This window comes from Platichthys flesus, chromosome 4 (genome assembly GCF_949316205.1).
Source record: "Platichthys flesus chromosome 4, fPlaFle2.1, whole genome shotgun sequence".
Taxonomy (NCBI): Eukaryota; Metazoa; Chordata; class Actinopteri; order Pleuronectiformes; family Pleuronectidae; genus Platichthys; species Platichthys flesus.
In genome coordinates, this window is record NC_084948.1 from 20,217,316 (window position 1) to 20,229,229 (window position 11,914).

An 11,914-nucleotide genomic window follows, 5' to 3' on the forward strand; every position below is an offset into this window, starting at 1 on the left:
TTAAAAAGCTGCATCTAGTTAATTCAAAGTTGGTTTCATAAGTGGTCTGTTGGACCCTGAACTCTACTGAGGGCCATGTTGTGTTTTGAAATAATTGAATACATTAAAATGAATGTCCCCACTGAAATATAATGCAGTAAAAGTTCAAATCAACTTAGAATGGATGTGTTCAGTTTGTAGCTCAAAGGTTTTGTTCAGGTTCATTTACTGAGTGAATCCACTCGCACACAGATACAGAAGCGACTGTATAATTCACTAATGCTTCACAACCATTAATGGAATGACCGGAGCTGCTCTTCAGTGTTTCTGGTGTAAATCGAGCTGAGGGCTGCTGCTGCGTTCATTTTCCCGTTATCAGAAGCAAGTTGTATGGAGGCAGTCAGTGGTTGTGTGAGTTGCACGTTGTCGTTGTCAGTCACATATTTTGGGAAACCACCGACCAATCAACAGATGATGGTCAGATGCTCTGCCTGTTTTTAAAGGATGGAGTTCTTCCAAAGTTTTTTTTAAAAGCCCAGTGAACTTCTTTTTTCCCTTTACCGAGAACATAGATGTGAAATGTGGGAACTTGTGAGCAAAATGTGTATTTTTGAAAAATGAAAAATGATGTTGATATCTTAATATTTTGTGAAAAACTTTTGTCCCACTGGAGACCCCATATTGAATACAATTTGTTTAGCACATTTCAATACAGCCGTTACATAGTGATTCACAAAGAGGACATAGGAAAAACAAATATACAAAATCAAAGACTACAAACCAAATCATACAGATCATAAAACCTCATTTAGAAACAAGGAGAGCGAATTATACGACACAAAATAGTCATCATTTCAAAGTGATGGCAAAAGAAAATTATAAAAGTAAACATGTTCTACGAGGAACCATTGAGGACTTTGTGAGGGACTGGTTTCCAATAGCAAGATACCTGTTGCTTAGTCAATATACCTGATGTGTTTGTTTGACTGTAACCACAGAAACATCCGGTGGATGATTCCTGCTGCCGAGCGTTTCCACATCCGGCCGGTGAACGAAGCAGGAGGCGGAGCCATGATCGACCTGAGCCACCTGACGGAGGAGGAGCAGAAGAAGATCATGACGGTGCTGAGGCGGGACGCTGACCTGAAGCAGGCCGAGGAGGAACGAATCAGGTGGGAAAATATAAGTCTCCTGCAGTTCACAGTCACATCCTGAAATCCCTCATCAATCGTTACTTTACATGAGCTGAAATGTTATGTGCCAACATTAAAGCTAATGTTATGTTATTCGGCAAATGTCATTCTAGTGATTCAATAAGAGCTCTGAGGTCTTTCCATTGCTCGTCCTGTGAGAGGAGGCCTTTGTTGGACAGTAAACATGCAGCTGAACATTACGCTTGTTGGGCCCTAATGGAATAACGGGATAACAGCATTGCAGGATACACAGTTTGCCTCCAGGCGCTGGGAAGCCTCAGTGTGAGCTGCGCAATTAGATTTGAGCCAAGTTGAAGTCCACACACTGAGAGGAGGATCATGCTGCTGTGACGGACAGGAATAGAAACGCTGACAGGCGTGATGGCGAGACACCTCACCTGAGCAGAGAGAGAGGCAGAGAGAGGACATAAGGTCTCTAATGAAACCACGCTTACATCCACTACCTCCAGATTGTTATGTTTTGGATCGAAAGAGCCAAGAACCATGAATTATTCTCCGAGAAGCTCAGGCCTGACCTTTTCCCAGGAAGAGAGCCGATGTGGGGCACTTCAGGCAATAATGCAGAGCTAAAGGCCTTTTTTGTGACCTGGACAAAATTAATGTGAGCTTAAAGTCGCCCACTTGTGAAACAGAAAATCTGGCCCGAGTAGCACAAAACAAATTAGGGCCACCGTACTACTATGGCTAACCTGTTTCCCAAATCTGGCAAAGAGGAGCCGACCACCCAAGTGCCAATAAACCACGTAGCATGTGGGCTGCCTGTGGAGTTTCAGCCAAATCTTGGCGCCGCATCCTTCCTCCAAGTTTCGTGGAAATCGGTCAAGTAGTTTTTGCGTAATCCTGTTAACTGACGAAGTGAAAATATAAACTTGCTTGAATTTTATCTTAAAAATCTTAATGTCAAACACTTACTGTAAGTATTGGAGCTTACAGTCAAAATGAAGCTGCTCCTGGGAGGAGTCAGACATTCCTCACGCTGTATGTTCAGGGCACAGAAACAAACAAACAGATCTTTTCGGACTTCTCTGCCACGCGCTTCACGTCCTCGTTCCCCTTCACGAAGCATTTCAACGAACAAAACAACAAACCAAAAATCCTCTTTGAAGATGTTTTAAATTTCACTTGCAAGAGTCAAGAATGTCCTGAAACAATGTGCTCTTCATTGTGACTTTAATAGAATTGGCCAAGCAGCCTCTTTATCAGCGGGAGGCTGAATGCTCGCTGTGTCCCGGCCGCTCTACTGTAAAAGGATTAAATCCAGCAGCCTGTAATAATGTGCTGCCCTTTATTCACATGACCATTGTGGAGCAGCGTCGAGAGGGAAGATGAGCCGCCCTGATCATCTCACTGGATTTTTTTGTTTTCCTCCCTGATTCAATTTGAACTAAGTGGAAATGTTTTCCGAATTCCTGCCTTCAGATGGATCATGTGCAAGTGTTTCATGAAGCTGATAAAGTGGTGGAGCAGGAGACAAACACATTGCTGAATCATTTTGTAATGCGGTAATGAACATTGTACGTTCCTTGAAGAAGATCAAGAGAGGAAGAGAGAATCAGGACAATAATAACAACAAACATTGAGCAAAGTGAGACTGAACATCGTCGGCTCGTCCATCTGTCTCATTCACGTCTGAGGGATGTTCTTCAACCTTGGGGAAAAATGTTCATATGGATGAACTGATAAGTGGTCAAAGGTCAAAGGTGAAGGTCACAGTGGCCTCACAAAACATGTTTTTGAGATAGTATTTCAAGTCTGACTTTAGGGAATTGTCCTTGTGTACGTCTCATTCTGATGAATGCTATATCAAAAGAAGACCTTGAGGGAAAAGTACCAATGTACAGTTGGACTCTCAGATTAATTGATTAGATCAGGGTGGTCAAAGGTCAAGGTCACGCAAATTCTTAAGATTTGAAGCAGTGGTCACATGAAGTCAAAAATGAACTTATGAGATTTCATATGAGTCTGGTAGAAGAACATACATAGACTGAAACTGCTCTGGTTGAGGGAGCTGACAACCACCAGCCCATAATTCAGCTTCAAACCAAAATGTTAAAGACAAGTGTCTCCATTTGAGGAGAAACCAATTTGCCCTTGTGGCGTGAACTGCGAAACACCCATGTGGAAGCTGGTCTCCTCTTTGTTTGACCCTGGATTTAAATGTCACCTCAGTTTGATTTGAAACAGTGTCAGGTTCTCCAGTCAGTGCAGTATAAAGCGCTGTCATGTAGTTGTTCCCTGACAATAGTGTCCTTGTAATGTCCTTGTGTCTGCGGGGACAGAGGAACAATGACCCTTTGTGTTTTTTACAACACTCATTCAGAAGGAAGTGACAGTTATCTGAGATAAACCTGGTGCATGAAAGAACAATAAATGTCACTGTAGGAAAAATGTTACCTTTGTGTTTCTCCAACAGGAAGCTGGAGAAAGTACTGAGCAGCGGGTCGCAGCCAGAGGGGAAGATGAAGTACCTGACCGGAGAGTGGTTCTACGAGGCCAAGAGCCGCAGACACATGGACAAGATCCATGGCTCGGAAATCATCCTGGCCTCCATGAAGCAGAGGAGAGGTGTGTTTATTTTTCTGATCAAGGAAATCATCGACAGCTCCGTGTGTGACCTCATCATCGCGGCTCAGTCACAAACGTGGTTTTCTCCCTGTTCTCCTGCAGCAGGTAATATTTTCTTGATCCCACGGAGGATTGGTTTGTGCCCAGAGGGATAGAATGTTGCCTGTGGAAAAAACAAAGCTTAAATTTGACCTTCTCTGAGACTGAACTGGTGCCCAGACAGTGGCCTCACAAAAGAGAATCAAAGAAAACACGAGATCTGAATGCTGGTTTCCTCCACGCTTGTACATTTGACCCTTTTGCAGCAGAACGTTTTCAGCAGTGGGATCATAAAAAACAACCCGGTGCTGGATAACAGGTGAAAAACGACAACATTTCATATTTCATCTTTCTCTCTGTTGCAGACGGGTCGCTCAGATCTGACAAATCCAGAACACCCAGCAGTCGAGGCTCCTCCGTCGCTCCACCTAAACCCAGCAGGTGTTTTGAGGCGTTGCAGCCAAAGGAGATAAAGTACACAATCATTTCTGGCTCGTACATTTGCAGATTCACTGTCTGATTATAAGCTTCTCATTTTGCCAATTGCATGTTCATGTTTAGCCACAGTTCAGACTTTGTTCACAGATATGTTATAGGTTTGGAGACTTCATGAGGTGGCGTGTCACATATTCTCCATTGGACCGACACATATCCAACCATAGATATATATATAAAGGCTAGATGTCTCGGCCAACGGAGTCGAACGTCCGCACATGGTGGCCATCTTGCCACAGGCGACTCGCTCACCCATAACATTGTGTTGTAGTGGTGCGTACTTTTTAAATAACCATAACTTGGTCAATTATCAACCGATTTTTAAACGCTTTAGTTTGTTATAAATGTCAGAGATGTAGTTATGAAACTGCATACTTATGAATAATTATGTAATTTAAAAAAAAATAGAACAATGTTCTATATAGGTACAAGATTTCCCTTTACAAATATACATCAAGAATTATTTAATTTATTTTAAAAGTACATGTACCCCTACCAACACAATGTTATGGTTGGGCGAGCTGCTTGAGGCAAGATGGCCACATTTTATTAACTCTAAAATTTGAATTAGTAAAAGAAATATCCATAGCAGGAACATAGCAGGAGACTGGCGGGTACATACAACCCTTATAGAAAATGTTCAGGAAACGTCCGGACTTCAGAAAGCACCATTAGTGAACACTTGAATCACAAGTTGTTCTCTGACTGAGCTTTTAAAATCCCACAGTCTCACGAAGACTTTATCCATTTCCTGTCCGTTGACCTTAAAACTTCCATTACAGAGCACCGGCTCCCAGCACGTTGAATAATTCAGTTTAAGATACAGGAGCAGCTCCCTTGCTCTCTTCCTCCTCCTCCACCTCGCTCTTCCAGTGTGTGTTTGTGTGCAGTGGCTTGTGACTCAGCCTGTGTAAACATAGGTGGTGCTCACTGGGAATATGTCTGTTTTATAGCCCAGCAGCTGCAGCTACAGTTGTGTGTGTGCAGGACACACACTGACACATGAAGGGAAAACAAATCGACAGCTTAATTCAACAGAGCTCTCAGCTTAATTACTCTGAGTGAGAAGTGACTTCTGATGTCAGTGTCAGGTTAGAAGTATCAGGATGTTATTAATCTTTTTGATTGAATTGTTTTTTTTAATGATACTTTTAATCATATTTATGATGTGTTATATTGTGACCAGAGACATTATGTTTTTGGGTTGTCCATCTGTCACATTCTTGTGAACACGTAAAGGAAATGCCTTCAAATTCTGTACAAATATTTAGTTGGATGAACTTAATTCGGTGCTCAGAGGTCAAGGTCACTGTAACCTTTCAAAACATGTCTTTGGTTTTATGAATCCAACATCCCAGGAACACCTTGAGGTATTTTTCACTTGGACTCAATGATAAACAAATTAAATTTTAAGGATCAAGGTCACTGGCCCCACAAAATACCTTTTTGCCTTGTGAACACGTTATCTTAAGAGCGCCTCGAGAGGATTCTTTCAAATTTGGTTCAAACCTTCACTGAGACTCAGAGATTCACTGATTAGATTTGTCTGGTCAAAGATCAAGGATCACAGAACATGTTCCTGGCATCTTGAACTTGAAATCTCAAGCCTGCGTTTAGGGGAAGTCTTCAAATTCCGACTGATTCGATTCCAGAGGTCAAAGTTCAAGGTCACTGTGACCTGATAACATGTATTTAGACAGGAACTGTACATGTTAGTGGAGGCAATAAATTCTAGTTTATCTGTAATTCTAGTTTAAGAGTAACTTGACTTACCCGGAGGAGGATGATCTGTCTCTACTGAGACTAAAACTTGGCAAACAACACACAATGTATGTATCTGTGTTCAGTGACTTGGTGCCATACCTGGAGCACAGTTAATACCCTTTTTAACAGAATGGTCAATATTAGCTTTGGCCGAGCTTCTGTACTTTGTGGGGAGGTCTGTAAATCCTAAACACACAAAAGACCCAAGAATGTCGTTGCATAAATTGTGTTTGCAGTCAGATAGCGAGAGACTTCACCGTGAAACTTTAGTCCTGTTATTCGGCCACTACACATAAGGTATTGTGACTTTAGTTTTCTCTCTTGCCCTTTGAGTTGATTGGATTGATGCAATTATTTCCGGGCAAGCAGGCTTCAGTCAGGCACACGCGTGTACATCAGAGCAGCGGACACATACCATTAACATGATCTTTATCTGTGTGACCTCACCTGATGATCACTCGTGTCTGTTTTTCTTTTAAATCTACTTTTATCCTCTAAACGTTTCATCTTTTCCTCCAGTGATGCTGAGAAGGAGAATCTGAATTCAGCAGTCCGCTCCCCGAGAACAGTAGGTGTTTGTGTAACTAAGCAAATTTTTCAGTTCATTTTTCCTTTTCCATGATTCAGTCAGATACTTCAGCCATTGTAATGTGAAACGATGACTATATTAATTTTCCTTCCAGCCAAGGCACAACCCTTTCAACTATACTTCTCTTATCGTTGTTGAGCCACCTCAAAGTAATAATGACAAGTGGAGCAGTCGGGACCAGGACTCGCCTGAGACAGGTCTGAATTGAATTTTATAACATGATCACATTTGTGAGGCTGCCACATTTGGAATATACAAAAAATGAATCCATGATGGCACAATGCCTCTGTTATCTTTCTACTGTGTTTCCCTCAGAGCTCATATCTCCTCGGAAGATTCGCCCTGGGGACGAGGCCAGCCAGACTTCAGGGGGCTCCATCATATCAGAGAGCTCCTCTGCAGGTTTCAAACCAGTGCCAAAGAAGAGGACGTTTCTCTCGAGACGTTCCAGCGGCCAGTTAGAGAGCACTGGCCCTGGTGTGGTCGCTCAGGGAGGGTTTTCAGGGATCGTTCCTGCTCCAAGACGTAGCCTCCAGCGCGGGTCAAGCGGGAGCTCGAACCAGTCGTATCGGAATCAAGAGGAAATGCCTCAGAGAAGTGAGGTTCCAGTGTTTAACCAGGTGTCTCAGCCATCCAGCTCTGCAGATGAGACCTCCCAGCAGCCACTGTGTGACGTTTCTCAGGTTTTCTCTAATTCCAGCCTAGACAGGGACAGACACCCCCCATCTATAACCAGAGACAGGTCCGTGGATGAATCCTTCACCTTTTACAACTTTTATGCAATTCTTTAATCAAAACTCATTAAAGTGCTTGTGTGATTTCAGACTGACCACATTCACCAGAGGTGACGTGGCCACTGAGAGAGAAACCCGGCAGAGGAGCGAAGACGGAGACCATCAGACCCGTAGAGAACTCGCAGGGGGGGAAACTGTCGTCCTGCACAGCAGCAGCATCCAGGGCTCGGACAGAGAAATCAACAGCAGCGAGGGAACCAGGCCGGAGGAGCTGAGTTTTACACGAAGTATTGCGGGTAAGTCCAGTAAAAGAATCCGATTTGATTTACTATAGTAAGGAAATAGTAAGAAGTAGTAAGAAAATTGTGCAGGAATGGATGTGGTAATAATTTTGTATCATGGATTTTTGATTATCTGGAATATAATCACCCTAAGAAAAATCAGCAAGGCTTTTGGACCCTAACGCTCAAGTGAAAAAGATAAAAAACATTTTTGTGCATCGTCCTATTGTGCACGAATATCTGAGTGGAAACGACAAGGTTTTCTCCTCCAAAAGTGCTAACATTTTGTGTGCAAAACTAATTTGAACACAAAAATCCTGCTTATTGGAACCGAGAAGATGGCTGATGTAAACAATGGAAAGCATTACACTGTGACGCACCCATGAGCAGTAATGTATTGAGGTGCTCATAAGGTAATAGTCGTGTAAACACTGAGTAATGAAACACAAAACTTTATTCGGGTAGAGCTGTATTCACTGCATCCAAAGTAGATCCAGAGCTGAAGGTGCAAGATTCATTGGGTGTAAACTTATTCAGCCAAGATTAAGTTTGTGTGCCAGTTTGTCTATGAGCTGCTACTTGTGTTTTTTTGATAAAATGAGTCACCAAACTGATTGTGTTCACCTGACAGAACTTTCTGATTATAATCAGACATTCAATTTTCTTTCACCACCTTCCTTTTCCAGATGCAGAGCCCCCTATATCTTATGATCTCAACTACATCGATAAAACTGATGAAACAATGAAGAAATCCGGTCAGAAACACGCGTTCAAGTTATCCACTCAGGCGACCAGTCCCACCAGCGATGAGGACTCCATTGCGAAGGTGCTGGACTGGTTCAGCCGCAGCGGCGACAGCAGCGAGTTGCTGAGTACAGACGACTGCACAGAGGCCACAAAGAGCTCAGACAACCATGTAGAAAGCAAATTAAGAAGTGAAGATACAACAGAGAGAAAGAAGGACACTCTCGAAACGCAGAGAGGTCACTTACAAAGGCAGATTAATGAGGGCAAAGAGTTTCGAGCCCCGGACAGAGCAGGCATGACGGAGTTGAGTGAAACACAGGAGGAGGTGCAGAGGGAAACAAGGGACAGAATGCTGTCAAAGGAAGTGAAACATAATGACGATGAAAGCCAACCACTAAAAATCTCTCATCTGAAGTCATTCTGGGAGAAAAGCAACATGGGCCCGAAAATACTTATCAGGAATCCAATCACACCAAGCGACGAAGGACAAAAACTTGCTTATCTCTCGGCGGAGAAGGAGGAGGCGAACGTCGACACACCCAGCACGACATCGGACTCGCCATCTGCTCCTGGAATACACAACGGGAGGGGGGTTTATGATAAGTATGTCTCGAAGCATGGGGACAAGAGAGAGCAGAAAGATGATACAGACAATGTTCACTTGAATAATAACCAGCAGGACCATTCTTTATCTCAAAGGAATAATAATGACCCAACATATAACTCTGATTATTTTAAATTGCTATCCAGCCCACAAGCAGCTGACAGAGGAGGCTCAGACACTGAGATTTTAACCCGACTCAGGCCACAGCCAAGGACAGAATCCAGACTGAGTCCAGAGTCTGAGAGCATCTCTCCATTCAAACTAAATTCACAGCCCGACAGTTTCTTCCAATCAAGAGAAACCCCTCTGCAGGAAGAGCTGTCGAAACCCGAGTACAAGCAAGGGGGCAATGATTATAAAGCACAACTTCGAAGAGGCTCGAGTGAAGAAGTGAAAAGGAGGGAAAGTGAAGATAAGAACATGCAATCGAGCATGTCTCCAAAGAGAAAAGACAATGTGTCCAATAAAGACAAAACTAACAGTCCTCATTCACACAGACAAGGTTCATCAAATCAGGAAAGTACAGCAGAGAAGATCAAGCAGCTCAAATCTTTCTGGGAGCAGGAGAGGAACAAGCCCATTTTCTACACTGGCATGTCTAAATCTCCTGGGGAGGGTAAAGTCACACGTGGTGCAAATCAGCTAAATAAAAGATTTACAAAGTCCGAGTATGATCTGAGGTTAGTTGGGAGTGATTCAGGCAGCGAAGACGAAGACAAAAATAGGCAAAATTCGACCTTGCCTTCTTTGAATCAAAGGATAGATAAGTTATCGCCGAGCCTCAGCGCGAGCCGATCGCAGTTCAACAATCTCCGTGAATTCTGGGGTGATTCTGCTTCAGATACGAAAGGATCGATAACCGCCGACAAACCCAAAAGCCCCAAAAGGAAAGAGCCAGTGGGAAGCCAGTTTCCATCTCAGGAGGTTAAGAGCAGCGAGGCCGAGATTTACTGTTTGTCTGCAGCTGTCGAGAAAACAAGACCGGCTGCCATAAAGCCATCTCCACAGAACCGATCCAAGTCGCCACATGATAGACAGATGGGGTCTGGGGCAAGAGCCCTGATCGACAGCAAAAACAACCCGTCTAATTATGCGACAGCTGAGTCCAAAAGAGGCTCCAAGGACTCTGGTCGAGAGGAGAAATCCTCGAAACCACAAAGCAGCACAGGAAAAGAGCCTCGGTCTCCAAAGAGCAGGCAAGACACCTTTGGCAAGTCCAGCAGTCGTGGAAGTTCTATGCGTCGCGCCACCAGCATGTTCACGCTGAGCGCTCCTGACCAGAAAGATCAAGTCCAGAGGAAAATGGATGTAAGCCCCGTCCACTCCCAGAGCAGGAAGCAAAGGCAGAACACGGAAAAAGGGGCCATAACACTGAGACTGTCGGATGGACTCGAAACTATGAGTCCACGTGCACGGGCGTTTGTTCCCAGAGACTACCGGCACTACTTGGGCATGACGGACAAGAACAGCGTTCACACCTCGCTCGCACCGGCTTTGAAGAGCGAGGGCTCAGAGGGAAAATCCGGGTATGACTTAGACCTGAGCGGTCCAGTGAGAGCCAGCACCCCGGTGAGTTCAGAGGAGCGCTACGGCAGGAAGGGCAGCAAGACGAGTCAGCGCCCCCCGTGGGCCAACTACAGCAGCTCGGATACCGGCCCAGAGTCATCTATGAGCAGCACGTCAGAAACCTGGTCCAGGAACAGTTCAAACCGTGAGCACCAACTTCTTTTTTTACAGTGTAAAATGCATAATAATTATAAAAAAATTATAAGTTAACATTCTTCATTTACCAGCTAATAATGGAATATCACCAGTTCATAACAAAGTAAGAAAATACCTGTGCTAAATGTGTTTATCATAAAATTCATTCTTGACCTTAAATACGAGACATTAAAAAAAAGAGAAACCCTGTGTCTTGTGTCCAAAACTATTTCATTTGGTTATTTTAAAGTCATTTAAATGAAGAACGACAATAAATCTGATTACCCTAAAATGAAGAAAAGCAAATCAGGAGTAAATGTCAAAAGAAGATGACGTCAAACACTAAAGAACTTTCAGAGATTGTTTTGGGATTTACATAATCCTCTAAATGTACAGTCACAGAAAGATCCTTATCCCATTGGATAGTCTCCAGCTGTATCCGTCATATCACGTCCGTGTCAGTGTCTGTGTTGGCAGGAGTAGATTTCTGTAAACAGTGTGTGAGCCTGCAGTTAACTGCCTGTGTTTGGTTTGTGGGCTGGGCTCTGGCTTTTCTACACCACAGAGAAATATAAACATTTCACCAAAACTTCAGCAGTTTCACGACAGCTTTCTTTCAGAGTTGTTGAACTATTTTACTGAGTATTTATTTTGTTCAGTATTTTATGCCGTTGTGGCAGTTGCTTTTTTAATTTTTATCAAAATTCAAAATGTACCTATGCTATCTGGCATGATTTATATCCAGCTGAAGATGACCATAACTAATTAAAAACAAATGTATCTCAAACATGAAGACTTCCACATACAACTGCCTAAAAATCTTTGCCTAAAGATTTTTTAGTTTGGGTAACTGTATGTCCCATTCACTAACATGGAGGAGGCAGGGTTTATGACCTGTACTGCAGCCCGCCACCAAAGAGAGATGGAGATGCTTTGGCTTCACTTTTGGGGAGAAGTGATGTGAGCCAGGATGTCATCCATCTTTATATTCATTCTATCATAACGACCTATGATCACAACCCTGTTGCTTACTCTGCAACCATATGTCTCAATTCTTCTGCTGCATCCCTCTGCTGCCACCTGTTGGGTGGTGGTGTGTAGGGAATAACCTCCCATTGGTTAAATTTGTATTAAATTTGATCAAATGTACATGTTCAAATTTTAATGAGTCTATGAGCAAAGATTCTTTTGATCCCTCCACT

The 11,914-nt window shown here is 43.3% G+C and overlaps 1 protein-coding gene across 1 annotated transcript in view; it reads left to right on the forward strand.

Moving 5' to 3' along the window:
• Window positions 1–954: 954 nt before the first annotated feature.
• Window positions 955–11,914, forward strand: part of sytl2b (synaptotagmin-like 2b) — a gene marked incomplete in the record, with an annotated part of 16,975 nt that continues 6,015 nt past the window's right edge. Inside the window, 8 exon segments of the mRNA XM_062386792.1 lie at window positions 955–1,151; window positions 3,607–3,758; window positions 4,163–4,271; window positions 6,576–6,624; window positions 6,740–6,842; window positions 6,961–7,387; window positions 7,470–7,675; window positions 8,347–10,722. Coding sequence (XP_062242776.1) covers window positions 991–1,151; window positions 3,607–3,758; window positions 4,163–4,271; window positions 6,576–6,624; window positions 6,740–6,842; window positions 6,961–7,387; window positions 7,470–7,675; window positions 8,347–10,722 — 3,583 coding nt within the window.